At 54.8% G+C, this 20,397-nt stretch overlaps 1 protein-coding gene across 1 annotated transcript; it reads right to left on the reverse strand.

Moving 5' to 3' along the window:
* Positions 1–2,358: 2,358 nt before the first annotated feature.
* On the reverse strand, positions 2,359–19,697 carry ETNK2 (ethanolamine kinase 2). Its single transcript, XM_019649687.1, has 8 exons — positions 19,104–19,697; positions 17,253–17,512; positions 14,222–14,344; positions 9,318–9,460; positions 8,643–8,726; positions 6,887–7,032; positions 5,038–5,111; positions 2,359–3,485 (listed from the first exon to the last, which is right to left on the reverse strand). The coding sequence occupies exons 1-8, from the start codon at positions 19,359–19,361 to the stop codon at positions 3,413–3,415; spliced, it is 1,161 nt and encodes a 386-aa protein (XP_019505232.1). The 5' UTR covers positions 19,362–19,697; the 3' UTR covers positions 2,359–3,412.
* Positions 19,698–20,397: the final 700 nt, after the last annotated feature.

Consider the following 20,397-nt stretch of genomic DNA (forward strand, 5'->3'; position numbering starts at 1 on the left):
TCCCAGAGGAAGGCACCTTGCACAGGATAGGACTGCAGGCAGCCTAGTGGACACACATCAGAGGCATGGTCGAAAGGGCCAGTGATGTTTAGTCCAGAAAAGAAGAAACTAGGGTAGGGCATAAAGGATAAGACCACTTTCCTCAAAGATGTCAGGTAGGCAACATACAGTCTTTAGCTCACGAGGTAGAACTTGGCTTCTTGATGCATATCAAGGGTCAATATTTTGGCTTAACAAAAAACTTTTTGACAAAGATGTTCAAAGTGGTAGCGAACTTACTAACACAAGACAGGCTCTTCAAATGCTGCAAAGGGACTTTAAATTGGAGGATGGTGGTGAGAAAGTTAGGTGTGGTTGATTCCAGGGTCACAAACTTGGGACTGAAGACTTTAGGGTCCCAGCCTTTTGATCTAGAGAGAGTCCTGGCTGCTAGCTTTTGCTCGTTTTTCCAAGCCCAGCCTCCCAGAGCTTTGGGTTCTCTCCTTGGTCTCCCATGTCTCCCAAGTGGAGCCCGGCTTCCCTGGGCTCTTAAGATGCAGGCGGTCCTTGGACGAGAAGCATGGTGCCTGCCCTCTAGTGGCCACACGCGAGAATTGCCCATTTCCACTTCCCCTGTCCATCTACCCCAACCCCAGCAGTCTCCACTACTACCCCTACCGTGTTCCAAACCAAATGTGGGCAGCCTGGTCAGGACACTCCCAGCCAGGCTCACCCGCCCCACTTGCCAGTCCTGAGTTCCTCTCCCTTACCCTATTCCCAGGTCCTCTGTGGCCTTGGGAGCCTGAGGCCAGTCCCACCCATCTCCCCGCTCCAGGAACCCTTGTCCTGCCCTCTTCATTCTAGTTGCTGCGACACAGCCACGTGCCTTGCATCCTTTTAGGATAGGAAAAGCCCTCTGGTTGGTGTCCTGTAGCCCCACCCCCCGCCCCAGCAGAGGCACGACAGGGTCAGGTGGGTTGCGGTTCCGAGGCCTGGAACAGCGTGTCCTGGTAATGACCAAGAATGCCAGGATCCGAGCTTGTTCTGTGCCCTCTGTGCCTCTCCTGTGGAGGCCGAGGGTCACAGCCCGGCAGAGATAAACCTATGCCCAGGCATGCTTTGCCGACAGCACCTACTGGGAGTCTAGGAAGAGGCTTAGGGGGTGGAGCCAGGCCACCCTCCGGAATCTCCAAGGCCTGGTACTAAGCAGGAAGGTAGGGATGCAGTCAGTCTGGAGTAGCAGTGAAAGGAGTGACGGTGGAACTCCAGGCTTTATGGGCGAGGGTGTGCCTAAAGTGCCCCCATGCTGCCACCACCAGCCTTCTCCCCTGGAGAACTGAGGCACTGGATGCTTTTACAAAGACTACAGGATGGCGTCTGCAGGTTAACCCCTCAGGGCTGGTGGTGGCCGGGCCTTAGCGGCACAGGATGATACCTAGGGGTGCCTGTCCCAGCCATTCCCTGCTCACCACCGCAACACCATCTTCAACGCCATGACATCAAGGGCCCAGAGGGCTGGAGACAAGCTGCCTTCACAGTGGTCATTCCTGCCCTCAGCTCCAGAGGTGCGAAGGGGGGCACTGCAACAGTCCACAGGAAGGCGGCACCAGGACCACCTGAGCCCACAGATGACACTTGGGGGCCCAGCCAGCCCAGCCCTGGCACCACCCCTAGACTCAGTCTTGCTGCCCGTCAGGGCCCAGCCACACTGGATCACCATGACCTTGAAGGCAGCGCCAGCTGCCTGTGCCAGCTCAGGTCCAGCGGTTGCCATGGCACCCTGGTACTTTTGCAGGCAAAAGCCAAACCACCAGAGTCCACCTGGCAGGCGGCCACTGCTGCCCCTAAGGGCATGGCACCTGGGGGACTGTAGAGGCAGCTGCTGCTGTCTTGGGAGGGCAGCCCTAGCAAGTCTGGGCTGCTGAGGGAGCCACAGCTCACGTCTGAGCTCCTGCTCTCTCTTCCCTCTCGCCTTCTGAGAAAGCGGCAGGCTGGTCTCAGGAGTCACCCTCGCCTGCTGTGAGGCCGCGCAGCCTCCTACCTACCCCCGATCCTAGGAGTCAGAGAGGACCAAGGAAGAAGTCCTGAGTACTGCCCTTCAGGGTCTCTGGTTTATCACCTGGGTAAGGTGTAGTTCCTCGAAGCAGCACCCCCCAATTCTAGCAAGATGGTCCAAGGCGGAGGAGCTTGAAGCCACCAGCCCTCCCCAGGTCTACCCCAAACCAGGAGCCCAGGCCTGGTAAGCCAGGTGCACGGAAGACGTGCTGCAAAGTGTGTAGCCCAAGGGGACCCCAGAGAAGGGGCTGGGACACCCCCACTCCCACCACAGGCTTGCTAATCACACTGTCTAGGTCAAAGCCCCACCAGCTGCACTCAGAGTGGTCCAGAAATGGCCATTTTAATGCAGAAAATCAAGACAATTTACAAATGAATCACCTTGTGGGCCCAAGCTGAAGGCCCCAGGGGCTGAGGGCAAAAGGGAGGTGGTGGCCCTTGAGTCAGGCGCAATGGGCTCAGTCAGCACTTCCAACCCAGGCTCTCACATGCCAGGCGGGCCCTGCAGGTCCCTGGTCCCTGCCCCTTGACTAGTCTTTCCCAAGTGGGGAGCCCCTGGGTCAACTTGAGGACAGAAGGTGGTCATGGACAGATCCTTGGAAATGAGGGCCTGGAGGGCAGGGGAAGGAACAAGGCGGGGGTGGGGGGTGCGCTGTCTCCTCTGTCAAGTCACAGCATGAAATGAGAGCCGGGCTCTGGATGTCCAGCCATCACCACGCCCTCACCTTCCCTCCCAGCAGGCTGCAGCGGGAATGACAGGAGGGGAGCAGGAGTCCTCACTGAGTTTTGGGAAGGGGTGATTTGATTGGATCCGGCTTGGAGAAAGGGAGGGATCTCAGACGAGGCAGCTGCTGGGGAGCTGTCAAACTCGATTCTAGACACCCCCCTCCCGCCCCCCAAGGTATGTACATCCATCTGTCAGAGTTGGCATGATGCTGGTTTGGGCTCAGCACCTCCCACGTGGGGCCTTGTGGGGAGATGGGCTGGAGGCTCAGGGCACTGGAGGTAGAAAGGAGCCCTCCCAACCTTCCCCCCTCCCCAAACCAGGAAGGTCAAAGACACATCTAAGGCAGCCTGGCCTGGGGCTGGGAGCACCAGGCTTCCCAGGGGTGGTTGTGGTCTGGGCCTTGGCTGGCTGCAGGCACTTCCCCCAAGTCAGGTAAAGGGGACCCCCAGAGCTGGGTCCATCAGCCCCTCCAAACAAGAGAATGTGGTCACAGCGGCACCGGATGGGGGCTGGTGGCAGGGGTGGAGTCTTCTCTGGACACATACCTGTCCCCTCTCCCACCCTGTCCAAGGGTATGGACCCCAGAGCAGAGCTGAGTCCTGGAGAAACAGCCTGCCAGGCAGATGGGGAGGGGAGGGGTGGGGACGATGGTCACTTTGGCATCTCCAAGGCCAACACTTGAGGCTTCACCTTGAAGTACTGGTTGAATCGGATCACCGCGTACCTGCCAGAAGACAGGGAAGGGAGCTGGGGGTCAAAAGGGAAGCTAGTTGGGCCCTGCTGGGGGACTCACACTATGAGCAGAGTTTCTCATCAGCTCAGCCTGTCTAGGTCGAGGCAGATCAACCCCAGCCCAGGCTGATTTTTGTTTAACTTCAACTATAATTTTTTCTTCTTAGATCAGATGGGAGCAACCCTGCCTTGAACAAGGTCATTTTTTAACTTTTTACGGTTCAGTAATGTTAAGTACATTCATACCGTTGGGCAACAGATCGCCAAGACTTTTTCATTTTGCAAAGCGGAAACTCTATACCCCTTAAACTGCAACTCAATTTCCCCCTCCTCCAGCCCCTGGAAACCACCATTCTACTTTGTTTCTACGAATTTGACTAATTTAGTTACTTCATATAAGTGGAATCATACAGTATTTATCTTTTTGCACTTGCCTATTTCGCTTAGCACAATGCCCTCAAGGTTCATCCATATGGTAGCAGGTGATATAACTTCCTTTTTAAAACGGAATAATATTCCATTGTATTTTACCACATTCTGTTTACCCATTCATCCAATGATGGACACTTGGGTTGCTTCCACCTCTTGGCTATTGTGAATGATACTGCTGTGAACATGGGTGTGCACATATCTCTTTGAGCCCCTGCTTTCAATTCTTTTGGCTATATACCCACAAGTGGAATTACTGGAACATGTGGCAACTCTATTTTTAATGGTTTGAGGAAGCACAGGATTGTTTCCCATAGCAGCTGCACCATTCTACATTCCCAAGGGCACTGCACAAGGGTTCCAGTTTCTCTACATCCTTGCCAGTGCTTGTTCTTTTCTGTTTGACAGCAGTCATCCTAGTGGATATGAGTAGTATCTCACTGTGCTTTTGACCTGCATTTCTCTAATGGTTGTGAACACTTTGAAGCCAGGGTAGTGATTCCTCTTTGGCTGACGGTGGGTGGGGAAATGGGCAAGGAGACTGGACCAGAATGGAAGACAAAATGATTCCTGGCCCTCAGGGACATATGTACCGCATATGAGGGGACCGCCCTGAGGAGTCAATCTTCAAGTACAGTGTGGGTACAGCCCATAGCGCATCACTAGGGGCCACTGTAGGAGTTGGGTCTGACACCCACAGGCTGACTTCACTGAGTCACTTCCACTCTCTGGAAAGCTGTCTCCTCTGCTCTAAAATGAGGGCTGTTCTCACGATCTTCCAGATGGATTTGCAACAATTCTATTCACAACCAGTCCCTGTGGATAAGGGCACTGGAGTAGCAGGATGCAGGGAAAGTATAATGTCCCACCAGGCAGGCAGGCGGGGAGGGCATGAGAACTTCAGGCGCCCTCAGAGGGCTGCTCTGGGCCCCCAGGGCCTCCCCCTGGAGTAGTGACCCCGCTGGCCACAGGCTGGCTAGTATCGGGATGAGTTAGCAGGGGACTGGACTCTGGATACTCTATTTGGGCTGTCCTTTGCCCCTACACCCTCGGCTCAAGGCTCTTCCTTTTCTCCTCCCCACCCACGCTGCCCCCAACTTGTCCCCTGTGCTCACCTGAGGAAATCAAAGTCGATGGTGGAGAACTGGTTCTGAATGAGGGCCCAGAGTGCCCAGAAAAAATGAGACGCCTAGAAACAGAGCAGAGAAGGTTAGCATGGCGAACTCCCAAGGCTGTCACGGACCCCATGGAGCTAGAGGGACACAGTCACTCTGGAAAACACAGAAGTAGGACGCTGGCAGAGACAAGCATTTGGGAACTGCACTCCCTCCAGAAAAAGGCAAGTAGAGTCGGTTCTACCCGCCCTGGAAGGGTGTCAGCTGGATGGTGCTTCTAGGGCTTTCAGTTTCCTCCCAGCTCCAGCAGTGCTCAGCCCGTGGCTTCTCCCACAACAGGGTATCTCCTCAAGTCTTCAAGGCCAACGTATCCACGACGAGATGAACCCCGAAGCCAAAGCTCAGGCCCAGTGGAGGGGCTGGTACCTCAGCAGTGCCCTGACCAGCAGGGGTCTGGTCTGCTGGATGACCCCTAAACTGACCTTGCCCTCTCTTCTATCAGGAGGCAGGGTCAGGTTGGCAAAGGAGTGAAGACGGGGGAGTAAGAAGCCCGAGTGTGGGCACTCAGCACACAACTGCTCTCCCCGGAGCCAGAGGCGCCCAGGTCATCCAGGCTCAAGAGGCCAGAGAGCAGTGCTGCCTCCCGCTGGCCCTGCACCGACGGCAGTGATAACGGTCCTTTCCCAGGCCGGCTCCCCCACGCCAAGCCCCGCTTGCTCTGCGGTCGGTGATGCGGTACCTCCCTCCACTTTCTTCCCTTTTCAGGACTTAAAGGGAGGCACAGATCAATTAGCAAGTACGAATGATCACTATAAAATCAGCAAGAGGCAGGCAGGGTGGGAGTTAAGAGGGAGAGCCTGTACACCTGAAGTGATGTTGTACAATATTGTGTCAACTATAATTGAATATATATATATATATATATATATATATATATATATATATATATATATATATGGTCACGGGACGTGGAGTATAGTGTGGGAGTGGAGTCAGTGGAATTGTGATAGATATGTATAATATGAGGGGGGCAGTGGGGAGGCGGATTGGGAGAGGGGTGTTGTCACTTTGAGGGGTAAAAACTATTGCAATGTTGTACACCTGAAACTAATTTTAAAAAAAAAGAAAAAAAAAAAAAGAGGGAAAACCTGAAGGAGAATCAGGCTTGTGCGAATGAGAAGAGAACAGGCGACTTAAAATCCCAGGTAAGCAAGATTTTACTTGAGCTCTATGATGGATTGTGAAATTCAGGGCAGCTGACTGTTTTCTTGCTTATGCATGGGTGACATGAATAAGCCTAGTTAGCAATCCCCTGGGCACACACCAGTGGCGACCTGGCATGAACCATGTACCTTGGATAAGTGACACGCAACATCAAGAACTGACAGCACAGTAACTGGAGCAGGAAGAGCCTGCTGGGAAAGGCTTGCGAAGAGTTCTGAGTCAGCAGAGGCAGCTAACAAGGAGGATTAGAGCTGACACTCTCTATCTCCTCCAAAGGCCAACAAAACAGTGAGGGGATGAGTTTAACTGCAGCATGAAAGGTTATGGTTAGACACCAGAAAGTACCTGTCCAAATGAGAGAACTAGGAATAGGAAGCTGGGATCTTTCCCAGAAGTAGTAGTTCTCTAGGAAGGAGAGAACATAGACTTGACGGGGTCGGGGGAGCAGGGTGTCTTATGGGGATGCCCTCCAGGGGGGATACAGTAACACATGGTGGGGGGGTGTCCCCAGGACCTCACATCTGACCCTGGGCTGGGCTTCGCCCTCCACCGGGCTGTGAAGGGGTAGTGGAGGTGGGCCCCGAGTCCTCCTCCCGGGTCCTCCTTCCCAGTCACAAGCACTCACCAGGGCAAACTTGTTGACTTGCACGTAGAGCCTCTCCACCTCCCTGGAGGTCACAGCCATCCCCTTTTGTGCCTGCAGGTAGTAGCGCAGCCACTGCAGCTGGGTCTCCCTTGCAGGGTATTGGCAGTAATCGACTTCATTTACACCTGATGGGGAGGCAGCCGCATAGAAGTTGCTGGGAGATGGCCCACCTGGGGACTTCCTCCAGCTCAGGTGTTCCATGCTCCCCTGAAAACTTCCATCTGCTCTGCCCCGTGGGCTGTGCCTAAGAATTCAGCTTGTCAGACCACCTAACTTATCTAGTGTGTACAGGGTCGAGCCCCACCCCAGCAGGGGACACTGCTTTCAGTGGGGCAGGGGGCAGAGTGGTTGAGGGGCAAGGGACAGTCCTGGGAGTGATGGGGACCCCCTAAGACAGCACCACTGTCTCTCCTGTGCCCTATATAAAACTATGTCACATAGGAGGCGCTGAGTGTGAGAAAGACTTAAAATGCTTAAGAATTATCCCTTGTAGAAAGGCCAGTGGGTCTGGCAGCTGAGCACACACAGGCCCAGTTCCCTGCTGGTGCCAGCCTTAGCTCTGTGCCACTCCCCACAGCTCAGCTGGGGCCCATAATCCCTCGGTTCCTCAATGCAGCTAGTGGCCACCCTGGGGAGTCATACCCTCAGGTACAATCAGCACTTGACAGACCTATCACCTGGGGCTCCAGACGAGACATGACTGGGCTGGGGAGTGGCTGAGGCTGGGCCAGGTAGTGGCTCTACAGCTGCCTTACTTATCCTAAGTCTCAGGGGCTGGCCACATCACGCTGAGCACCTCACACAGCCATCCTGGGAATGTCCTTCCAACCTGTGTCTAGGGTCTAGGTTCTGCAGTCCCATCCGATTGTTTTTAGCAATTAAGCCCTTAAGCCAGAAAAACCTGCCCTGATTCCTTTACACAAATGATTCTATTCTACATACTGTGCCTTTATAGTGCTATTACTTACTCCTAGGAAACCTCTTCCAGTCCTGCTCCAGTCTCCTGAGCTACAGGAAAGCTTCCCTTCCTAACATCAGCAGCAAACAACAACATATGCTTAGTATGTGCCATCCTTGTGTATGTGTGTCTCATATCAATACTATGAAGTAGGTACTATTATTATCTCCACTTTACAGAAGCACAGAGAAACTCAAGGGTCAGACAGCTAGTAAGCAACAAAGCCAGGATTTTTAGGAGTCAAGTTGCAGAGTATACAATTTTACCTACTTCCACGTAGATTATACTCATCAGGCCACCAGGCAAATAGCTATTTGCAACTTATTCTTCTCCTTATCTGTATGCTGGACCCTTATTTACCATTGTGCAGGCTGTATAAAGGAGTTTGGACAAGGGAACAAGTGGAAGTTGAGGGTGTCCTGTGCTGGTCCAGCTGGCATGGGCTGCATACACCCAGAGGAAGGGCTCTTCTAACTCACACGCTAAGCTGAGGTATTCTCAGGGATCTTACAGTGGGCACGTTTTCCTAATTGTACCAAACTGCCGTATGGGCTGGCAGAGGTGTGCTCTACGTAGGTGGAGACTTGGCGCTCTCTCAAGCCCAGTTGTATCTTTCCCCCTCGAGCTGGGATATTTCGGAGGATGGGACGGGGGCTGTCTAGCCTCCCCCTTTTTTCCCCCAAGTAAAGAACCCCCTTTCATCTTTCCCCTGGACCTGACCATCCATCATAAGGCGGGTATCTTGGACACAGACCAAAATAGCAATGCCCTTCTCACCTGCAAACTCATTGAAGTGGTTGCCAATGTCAAAAGCTTGGTAGTTGTAGCCGGCATATTCATAGTCAATGAACCGTACATGACCTATAAGGCAGAAGAGAGGCAATGAGGGTTGGCCCCAGGAGATCTGGTCTTAGGGCTTGGTCAAGCTTCCAAAGACCTCCAGAATGCACCCACTGCCTCTCACTGGCCTCTGCAGCAAACTGGTCTTACCCAACCTCCTCAGCGGCAATCTTCTAAGCTGCTTCCTTCTGTCTGTCCATTTTTCCATCTGCCCTTCCCCGGGTTCCAGCTATCCCTCTCACATAGCTGCCTCCTCAGACTCTCCCCATATAAAGACATCTGTCCTCAGCATGGTTAAGGACCATAATAAACTCCCATCAGGACCATGGATGGTTCTCCTTTTAGGAAGGTGTGGGGCAGCCAAGATGTCCTCAGAAACCCAAAATGTAGTCAGGAGGAATAGCTCAGGTGCCCTAATGTTGAAGACTCCCACAAACCATGACTTTGAGTTCTTTCTTGGCACAGATTTTCCTAAGTGGGAATGTGCTTCCTTTTCCATTTCTCTTCTACAAATTCACTTAAGACCTAAGCCAAAAGGGCCCCTTTTGCTCGTCCAAGTACCAGCCTGAGGAATAGAACTCTGCCGGCCAGCCAGTGCCAAAGAAGTCATACCTTTGGTGCTGTCATAGATGATATTCTTGCAGAGCAGGTCATTGTGACAAAACACCACAGGGGAGTCCAGCTGGGACAGATGCTCCTTCAGCCAGGCCAGCTCCCGTTCCAACACCTCTATCTCAGGGACATCTGCAGAGAGGCTGGACAGTGCCAAGAAAGGTAGCCGGTGGAGGGAGGGCTGACAGCAGATAGGCAGGTGCTTGGTCTCAAAACCCTGAGCTCTGGCCCCCTCACTACCTCTTACTGCAGAGGGAGAACCTTGGACAAATGGCCGACCTTTCAGACCCTCCCTTTTGTCATCTGTAAGAAGGCACTAAGGCTTCCTGTCCTGGTGTCCTGTGGTTACTCTAAGAAGCTGATTAAAACATTGGCTTAAAAGCATTTTATAAAGCACCCAAATCCCTGACTGAACGGCGTCCCTGCTACTTCATAAAAGGGACAGGGAGGTAAGGAAGGAGGCATGAGAGAGGACAGGGGAGGTGAAGATGGGTGTCCACACCCACTCATCCCAGACTAAGAGAACAAGGGCAGCAGGGCAGAGATGCAAACAGACCTGCCCCCTAGAATGTAGGAAAATTCCTAGGGGGAGGGGTAGCTCTCTAAAACAACTCTCCCCTCAAAGTTCCTCAAGTGGAGGGATCACAGTGCGCCAGGGTGGGGCTGGAGTGTGGGTGCTGTCTTGAGGAGGCAGAGAGGTATGCCCTGGTGTGTCTCCCTCACGCTGCAGCAGCTGGTGTCACACAGAGATCGTACAGTCTAACTTATCACACAGATAGACCACTCAGGCCCACATAAGAAAGGAAGCTAGTTGCTTGCTTGGGCTCACTCCTATCGGGCCAAAAGGAAGCCCTTCTCAATGGAAAAGCATTTACTGTGTAGCTCCTTCATATCGCGCTCTTTCCTCTTTGAACTAGGACTGTGTGTTTCCTTGTACCAGACCCCTGCCAGACTGGGCATGGGCAACTTGAGGGCAGGAACAAAGATGCATGGAGGTCATTCTGCCCCCACCCCATCCACAGCACACACAGGCATTGCTGCTGAAAGAAATACATGTTGAGGAATGAATGAATGGGTCCATCAGAGACCATGGAGAAGCTGACAAGGGTACACTGTGCTCAGAAGCTCTGAACTTTGGTCCCCAGGAAGCACACAGGTCCGTCTGTGTGCACTGAAAAGCCAAGTAGTCAGCAGAGCCCTTAAAAACCTGGAACCACCAATGGGAGGAGGGGAGGGCGCTAGGGTTTTATCACCACTCATGTGTGTCCTGTTTGCTCTCTTGTCCAGGGCAGCAAGATTACAGGCAGGGGAATGAGGAGGAGATAGGGCCTTCTGATGCTCCCAGGGTTCAGTCCCACCACCCCCTCACCCAGCCCAAAGCCAGACAGAACACATGGAAGAGTACTGAGCAACTAAGGCATCTCCATGTGTCCCCAGAAAAGGATGTGCGGCAGGCTCCCTCCCAGGCTGGAGAAGGCCAAGGCTAAAGAGGATCTTAGGTCTCTAGCCCAACCTCCTGGGGAAACTGAGGCCCAAGGAAGGGCAGTCCTCCTCCCAGCCTCCAAATGTCTCTTGTACAGCTGGACCCTCTATTTCCTCACTAAGGAAAGCAGTCCTCAGCTGGTCCAAGGATCCAAAATCAAGCCGGGCCTCCTAACCGCAAGGGCCCCAGTGCACAGGCCACTCTGAGTCTGAGCATCTATTAGGGTCCGATCCAGGGAGGCCTCCCACCCCTTGCCCCCATCCCATCCTCACTGGAGTTTATCTGTATCGACGGGGCTGCATAGAATTTGTTTCCCTCTTGGCTCTCCTTAAAAAGCTGCCTTTCCTTTTAAGATTTTTTTTTTCTTGGACTTAGACCACCCAAAGATAAGAATTAGGAGCTTTTCTCAGCCTGAAAATCATGGTTTTGACATTCAAGATGTCTGCTGCCCGGGCCCTGACATCGGTCTGACCCTCACACTACTCACCCCAAGGCCACACAGATGGTTACTGTGGGAACAATCCCAGCTTTCTACTTCCCTCCCCCGAGCACCTGAAACAGTGCCAATGTGGCTTCCTTCAGCCCTGACACCACCACATTCTCAAGGCTGTGGGGCTGGCACAACAGTCACCACTACCGCATCTCAGAAACTTTCATACCCCAGGCAGGGCTGCTCCTCTGTTCCTCAGAGGCCGCAGGAAGGGGGTGAAAGGGCCTGGGGTTGCTCCTGATGAAGGGACTGATGCCTGGCAAGTGTCCACTCTGCCCTCAGGATCTGGGCGGGGGAACGGTGGGCTTTCTAAGTGTTCGAGCTACATCACCAATATCCTCACACACTCGGCCCACCTGAGTCTCTTCTTGATGCCCCCCGAGGCCATTACCAACCCCATGTCCTCCTGGCCACTCTGGACATTTCCATGCCCACCCAAACACCAAGGCTACATCTATTTCCACAAGGTCTCTGACTCCACCCCATCCCCATGAAGCTGCCCAGGGCAGTTTCTCCAAATGTGGTTCCTTGATCCCCTGCCTCAGAATCACCACGGAGCCTGTGAAATGCAGACTCCTAGAATCCAACGTGAGACCTCCCGTCACTCTCTAGGGTCAGAATGGGAACCTGCACTTAGCAAGCACCCAGGGAATTTCATGATCAAGTTTTGGGAACCCCAGTGCTACATGCTGCCCATTCAACTTCAGTACTCCTCCAGCTGGTCTCCCTACCTCAAATCCCCTCTTTCCCTAACTCCCACCCAAGTCTGTCCTTCACAAAGCTGGAAAGCTTTTTTCCTCCACCTAAGTCCCCAGCTCAAACACCTTCACAATGAGTGAATAATCTCCCACTGCTGCTAAACTGAATCTTTGTTCCTTAACCTGGCATTGAAAGCCCCTCACAATCTAGCTCCAACTCACATGACCTCTGCAGCCCCATCTCAAATGATCTCTCCCAACCCCTCCTAAAAGATCTGCTCCAGCCAACTCATCTACTCGTCATCCCTGTGCAAGCCGTCCTCATGCCGTCTCCTCCAGCTGGAGGGTCCTCCCTTCGCATCTCTGTCAAGAAGACTTTCTCTGGTTCTCCTACCCTGCATGCACTACACACCCTGCCTTCTTCTACAGCTCTGCGTGGGCAGGTCCTATTTACCGACAGGGTTCCTAAGCAGCTTGTAGGCAGGGCTGCTGTCACCTTGGTGTTTTTTATTCTTTTAAATCCTAATCAATCAATGTTTGTAAGATGAAGGATGGACTAAATCAGGGCTATTAGGCAAGTTATTAGGCAGGGTTCTTATGGAGTTCAAGTACTTCATCTCATCTGAGTGATTGCTCTGGGTCAGGGTAGGTCATTCAGGGCAGGCATCATCCACTAAAGAGGCTCAAAAAAGTTAAGCAATCTGATTTGCCCAAGGTCAAAGGTGTGACAAGAGCAAATGGAGTTTGCCAGCTCTTCTCCAGCGACCACTCCCCTTCCAACAAGGTCATTCCCGCCCCTCCCTGGCTCCCCCACCCCCCGAAAGGTTACACAGTGACAGCAGAGTCAAAGGAAGCTCAGTAGCAAAAGTTATGCTTAAGCATCGAGCCTGGACTCTAGTCTCTGAGCTGCCACTGATAGCAATGACCTTGTACAAGTCCCATCCCCACCCTTGGCCTCAGTTTCTCCACCTGTCAAATGAAAGTGGTGGGCTGGGAGATAATAGGTTCCTCTTGGCTCAGACACCAGAGGATCCTGCTCTCCATGTGCTGTTATAGTCCTAAGGGGCAAGGCAGTCCTTGTCCCAAAGATAACACTTGACACAGAAAGTCTAAACATGGGCCATGCTGGACAAATAGTCCCAAAGCAGTGCTTGGCAATCCTCAAGCGGGACAATCCAGATAAAATCATCGTGTGTGCGAGAGTATGACAGAGCTACACAATCGGGACAGAGTTCATTATTGTCTTGATCTCTTCAAGGAGAAAGAGATACCGGGCCGCCAAACCTGTGTACCCCACTCCCATCTGGAAACAAGGGTGATGTTCAAGACTTTTTTTTGGAGAGGGCAGGGTGACACCACTCTTTCCACCTTGCCTCCTTGTTTTCTCAGTACTCAAGGGTGTGCCTGAGAGTCAGGTATCTGAAGGGTAGAAGGACTCTCAGGTGGCTGGCCAGAGTGTGTAAGGGAAGGTTCCAGGAACCCTGTCTTATCTGGGGAAAGGTGATGTCAGGATGGATGAAAAGGACAGAGGGAACAACACGGTGGGGAACAGGGTCTCTAGCGGCATATGGGGGCGAGAAGTGTCCAGGCAAGTAGCAGGAGTCTTGATGTCCTAAGGACTTGTCAGCGGATGAGCCAGCTCCTTCGGACTAACTCTAACTCAACGTCGCACCATTTTCAGAGGGCTGGGCTCTCACATCTCATTGCTTAGAAGGCAGCTCAGGGCTGGCCGGGTGGCTCAGTCAGTTAAGAGCTCGCTCAAGAGTGCGAGCTCTGAGCAACAGTGGTTCGATTCCCGGCCCGAGCTGAGTAGCCGCTGAGCTGCCAACAGGTGGCAGGATGGCTCAGCTTAAAAAAAAAAAAAGAAGGCAGCTCAGGTAAAAAGGACCGGGGGCTGGGAGCAGAAGCCTGCCTATGACTAGACCCTGACTGGGCAAAGCTTAGTCTCTGAGCCTCAGGATCCTTTAAGCACAATGGGGAGATACTGTCCTGAACCCTAGGCCCTGCCACAACCAGAAGACTCAAGGAGAAGTGGACATGGGTCTAAAGCTGTGGATCTAAGTCCTCAGATTTACTCAACTGGCCCAACTCTGCTTGGAGACAGAGGCTCAGCAATTAGGACTGAAACCCCCAAGCCTCCTGTGGAGTGGGATGGGAAGCAAAAGAGTGGGAAGGGGATTACACTAAGGTGGTAGAGACAGTGGCAGTCTTGACTCCTCTCAGATCTTTGTACCTGGGGTTGATTTCGTTCTTCACAAGGGTGAAATAACTGTGCATCTTGTGCCAGAGAGTAGGCTTGGGCAGGCTGCCGTTCGCGTGGATGGTGTGAATCTTTGCCATTTCTAAGGCGATTAGCCTACAGCAGAAAAGAGAAAGGGTACAGTATCAAGCGTGGGGTGTATCAAGTGTGGGGTGGGCCCAGAAAGAGGGAGCTAGCCAGAGGGCTGAGTGTGGGACTATTACAAATCTTTTAAGAGCTCTTCATCTCAGCAGAAGGCATGAAAATGAGATAAGGCCTTTAGCCCAACAGCTCCCTTTCCAGAACCAGAGCTGGGGCTGCTTCAGTCAGCAGAAGAGCAAAGCAGTGGGCTGTTGACGACAGGTCAGTGACCCAGGTCGTGTACCCACAGCAACCTGAGGACAGAGAGGGTCACTTGGGGGTGGGGGCGGTGCCACTCCACCCCCCTTGGACTCTGACCCATGCCCTCAGGGGGAGGTGAACACAGGGCACCAAGGGATCAGGGGGTGGTGATGCCAGGCACAGAAGAAATGCCTGTCTCTTATCAGCCTGGCCAAGGTGGGGAGGGAAGCAGGCGGGCCCAGGGCAGCCCCTTCCTCTGCAGCAGGGAGTTGATGCTGGCGGCTGGATGCCAAGGACGCAAAACAAACCAGCGTTCTATTTTCAAGTTCTCCTGTGGACATTATCCAAGGTCCCAGGAGAGAAGGAGGGGGCAATGGGGAGAGAAAAAAGCAGCGCTGGGGAAGGTTGCTGGGAGAGGGCGGGGGTGGATGGAGGACTGACCAGTCAGAAAGGGAGGGCCTTGATAAGGACCCCAGCCTCTGAGGCCCTGTGTCCCAACTGGGCTCCCCCAGGCCTCTGCCAGCTCTCCCTTCTGGAGCCCCATCCCCCACCCACTGCCAAGTCTCCAACATTGAAGCTTCCTTACCTCTGCCTGTTGCTCGAATAATAATCGCTGGGAAAGACAACAAAGGCATTGGCTGTTTGAAACCTTGTTGCCCAGCAGTTCCAGGGACACCCCTTCCGGTTGCTAGGTCCTGGGAAGGGAGGCCACTGCCCAACAAGATAACAGGGCAATCTAGGGGCTCCTATGGAAGCCTCCAAGGCTCCCACCTCCTAAAGGGTGGAGGGGGCAGAGGGAGTGGCAGCAACCAAGTGGATGAGAGTTCAGCTGTACTTTCAGAGGCCAGAGGCCTGGGGTAGGAGAGAGCCCGCTGGGGTTTGGGCAAGGCTGGGGAAACAGACCTAAGAACCAGGCCTTCCTTTTCCAAAGGAAGATTCCTAACAGAACATGAACAGAGCGTTTCCCTGAATATCAATAAGGCTGTTGTCTGGAATAGCAATGAAAGTAACCTCAACACTCAGCATTTTTATGTTGCAAAGCCTCAACGGGCAGAGGTTGAAAGGTAGGGTTCAGGGCAACATGCGGAGGTGGCTCCCAGAGGCCTTCCTCTGCCTTTTCCTCAGAGACCCACCTTCACCCAAGTAACATAATGGTCTATCCTGGGGAAAGTATCAAGGAAGGGCTACTTCCTATATTTTGCCCAATTTCTGGCTTTCCTCCAAATGTAAAGTTCTTATTATCCAACCTAAATCCACCTTCAATCTTCCTGACAACGGTAACTGTTTCTATGAGAGGATGAGTGACAGCATTAGATTCATGGGGGGTGGGGTGAGGGGGTGGAGCCTGGGAGTGGTGAGGACCTGCCAATATTTGAGCTTATTTGCACATGAGCTGGGAGCAGTTGGTGGGGGAAGCCAGGACAGGACCCCCAGCCCCGCACCCTGCTCTGACCTCACCTCTCCAGGCTGGGAGCAAGTGGAGCTGCTCAGCTAGATCCTGAGAAGCCCCTCGCATGGGTTTGTATGCCCTCACCCAAGACACACACACACACACAACTACAACAACCACTCAACACTAACATCCTGGGGCCTCACTAGTTCCAGAGGCAGTGCTCATGAGCACGGGGTGGGGTGAAGCTCTCAGATGCCCTTAAGTCCCCAGAGGGCCTGCCAAGGGTTCCCTGCAAATAGGGCCAGGGGCATTAACTTGGGGTTAACTGGGTAGCAAGTGAAGGGTCAAAGAAGCTTCTTGGTCAAAGAAGCTGCTCCCCAGGTGGGCTTTGTTGTTGCCCCTCGGGATTTGGAAGGCTCCTTCCCAGTCCATGGGACACGACAGAGCACAAGGTTCCTGGGCAGACCCCTGTGCCACTGTCCCCGGTGTCAGAAGTAAACCTCAGCCCGCCTGGGACCTCGTTCTAGTCTGAGTACCCTGCACATGGATAGCATTGGAGGAAGGACGGTGGATTCTGCCTGACCTCCCTGCCCCGCACAGTCAGAGGAGAGAGAGCACTCTGGGCTCTTTGGTTCTTCCCCTTCCAGGCCCCACAGTTCCTGGGGTCTATATATCCAGACATTTAACAGGAACAGCTTCCATAGGTTCTGAGCCTCTGGAAGCCTCGGCAGCTCCCCAAACCTGGGTTCCCACCTTGTCAGGGAATCTGGAAGGAGCTCACTCTGGGGGAGGGATGGTGTCTCTCTGGGCTGATAAAAGCCTGCTCACACTGGATAGGGCCATTCTCCTAGCATAGCAGAGCTCGGGGGTGGGGGTGGGGGAGCAGGAAGCCCTGACCACTCTGGGGATTAGGCTCCAATTTCATTTCCAAGGCTCTGAGATGTTTCCAGGTCAGACTTGGGGTGGGCTAACGTATGGGCCAGGAAAGTGAGTCTTGCTGCATTTAGGGAGCCAGTTCCTCTGGTCCCATGTTCACTAAAATTCTCACGTGCCTCACCCAAGGACTCATCCTTCTAGCAGGCCACACTGAAAATCTATACAAAGCTATAGCCCCTCTTTGCAGAGCAATGCACATAAACACAAACCCAGTCATGCTATTTCAGGGAGTTCATAGATCTTATGACTTATTCATGGACTCCACTCTACACCATAGAAGCTGGTGAAGGATTTCAAAGCCCAAGGCCTTAGGGATCATAGAGATGAATAGTACACCCTGGACACCTTCCTCACCTGAAGAGCCGGGGCTCACGGATGTGCTCAGGCCCCAGGGCCATGCCCTGCATGTACTCATAGCAAAGCCCATTCTGGAAGGTGCAGTAGAGTTTGGGGGCGCAGCCGTGTGCTCGCAGCAGCTGGAAGTTCCTGACCTCGTTCTCCCGGTCCACCAGTAGCTCCGTCCGCTCCCCGTACACCCGAACCAGCACACAGTCACGCATGTCTTCCTCCACGTAGCAGGCCACCAGCTTGTTGGTGATACCGTCAGTGAAGCGCTGGCATTGGGGAGAGGGCAGTGCAACGATGTGTGGGGCAGGGCGTCTGCTCTGGCCCCATGGCTGCTCAGCTCCAGCACACAGAATCCCCCGTCCTTTACCCTCTCACTTAGTAAAGAGCTCAGCACTGTTCTAACGCTCTACCCTATCCCCAATGCTAGGGGTACACTAGAGAGTTCAAGAAAACAATGGCAGCTTGGGCTCGGCCTAGGCATCCTCACGTCTCCTTGGCCTGTCCCCAGCAGACAGGATTTGATGGTGGAGGAGTCTGCACACCGCTTGGTGGGTAGAAGCCCCCTCCCGCTCCTTCCTCCTCCATCCTGGCCCTGAAAGAAACCTCCATGGACCAAAATGTGGCCGAGGAGGGCCAAGATCATCACCCAGGAAGCATACATCTCTACCCAACTGCCTCTCACCGCCTGCAGGCAGAGGGCTCTTTGCCGTGCCTCCTGCCCCATCCAGGGTACTGAGGGTGGCATCCACCCCAGGGCTTTTGTGGTCAGGGCTCCCTAGGGCCTCTGAGTTCCATACCAAAAAAGACATTAGACCCTGGGGTGGGAGACCAGGCTCCCCCAGGGGGTGACAAGGAGGAATGAATGGAGTTTGTAGAGCACAGTGTGACACAGCTGGAGGAGCCTTAGAGGACATCTGAACTAATTCTAGGTGAGGGAACTGAGGCCCCGAGAGGAAGGCAGTTGCAGAGAGCATGTCGGGCCAGTAGTGGTATAAATCTCAGGCCTGCTTGATGTCTTGACACTTTTACACCAAAGTGGGCCTTTCATTTTGAAAATGCTCCCCACCCACCCTCTCCTAAGAGGGGTCCGTCAGCCTCCATACTTGCTCCTGAACCTCACCTTTCCCCTCCCAGAAGGCCCATCGGCATGGCGCCCCTGCCACTCTAGCACAAACTGCAGGTGCCCCCCCTCAGGGCAGATCCTCCACAGGCGGCTCCCAGAGAGGATGGGACGGTGGGCAGGTGACGACTCTTTTCAGAGGATGCAGGTCAGTTGGAGTCAGCCTGAGGCGCCTCAGTGTCCCTGAGAATATGCCCAGCAGGGGGCGGGGAGGCGCCATGTGTGTGTGGTGGGGTGGGGTGGGGGTTTGGTGGGGAGGGACAGTGTGGGAGTGGGGGAGGGTGAGGGTGGTGTTGGTGTAGAGTCACAGCCGGGGCGATGGGGCTGGCCGGAATTCTGGGACCCGCAGGGGCCGCTCAGAGGCTGGAGGCTTTGCTCCCACCGCGGGGTAAGAAGGGGCAGCAACATGTTTGTGAGTGTGGGGCATTTCCTGAAAACTTCCTGCCGCCGGTTTCAGATCCGGATGGGTACACGCTGGTGGGCTGCGAGGGGCAGCAGCGCACCGAAACAGGGAGTGGGGTGGGCAAGCAAGCGCAGCACGCGGACAGTGGGCAGGTGGACCTCCCGGGGCGCAAGCCCGCGAGCCCGGGAGGAGGCGTGTGTTCGGGAGGTGGATGGATCAGGAAACACACACACACAAACCCCCATCCCGATCCTCCTGTGCAGCAGCCGCGCCCCCTGGGGCCGAGGCCCGGAAGGATGCGCGGACAAACGTCCCCGCACACCCGCTCGGCTACCTTGGTCTGAACTTGCTCGGGCTTCCAATGCGGCCGCAGCTCCTGGATGAGGCGCAAGGCACCGGGCAGGATGTCGTCCTGGTGCAGAGAGATGCCGAAGCACGGGACGGGGGCGACCCGCAGGGGGCCCGGCGGCTCCCGGCAGCCGGCGCCGGCTGCCGCCCTCTCCTCCATGCCCCATGAGCACTGCGGGCCGGGCGTCGGCCTCCTCAGGTAAAAGGTCGAGCGCGGCACGGGAGCCGAAGGGGGTGCAGCCATTCCCAGCGGCCGCCCCCTCGGAGCCGCCGCGCGCACGTTAGCCCCGGCGGGGGGGCCCGGCGCGGGGGGCGGCGTAGTGGGGGAGGGGCCGGGGGCAGGCCATGACTCGGGAGCCCCAGTCCGCCTCGCTCGCAGCGTCGCAGCCCACCGCCCCAAGCCGACCCGGGGACGCCGGGGCCGGCCGCGATTGTGACATCACGGGCGCGGGCCGCGGGGCGGGGGCCGTGGGAACGCCCCCTTCCGCCCTCAGCGGCCCCGGCCCGCGGAGAGCGCTGCCTGCCACCCTCCGCTGCTGCGGCTGTCGCTACCTGAAGCGCGGGGCGGGGTGACGCCCCCGGGGAGGACGCGGCGCGGGGGCGGGGCCGGGGGCGTGACGCAAGAGCGGGGGCGAGGCCGGGGCTGTGACGAGAGGTTGGGAGGCGGGGCCAGGGCCGTGACAAGGGGGCGGGGCCGGGGCGGGGCCTGGGCGCCCCTACCCCCACCCCACCCAGGGTTCGCTAGCTACCCCGCTTCTGAGACAGCAATGTGGCTTTCTCTCTCCCACCTTGGCTGGAGCCTCTCTCCCTCTTACAGGGCCCGGAGAGGGTTCTTCCTGAGCCCCTACTCCATCCTGCAGTAGGAAGATCCTGCTGCTTCCAAGAGGTCAGCTTGGGCGGCCCACCTGTGTCCAGCTCCCTGCCTCTAGTCCCTGGACTCCTGGACAAGGCTTTGTGGCCCCTGCTGCAGGTCAAAGGTCTTTCTTTCCCTGCAGGAAAGCCCCCAGGCAAACATCCCGGTACGCACAGACTCGCATAAACTATGGAGAAGGAACATTGGGTGATGCATGTTGGGGGTAGGTGTGCCAATGGGGATCTCACCAGTGGGAGAACTCTCATTTCCCCACCCAGAAAAGTCTCTACAGAAAAGGGGTTCTTTCCTATTTCCCCAATTGTCCCTTTAGCCTATTCAGGAACTTCTCAACCACAAGTCCCCATCATTATTGCTGTCCAGAGGAACTTCTGGGAAGATGGAAGTGTTCTATATCATGTTGGGCCAT

Source organism: Hipposideros armiger, unplaced genomic scaffold, assembly GCF_001890085.2.
Source record: "Hipposideros armiger isolate ML-2016 unplaced genomic scaffold, ASM189008v1 scaffold_134, whole genome shotgun sequence".
NCBI lineage: Eukaryota > Metazoa > Chordata > Mammalia > Chiroptera > Hipposideridae > Hipposideros > Hipposideros armiger.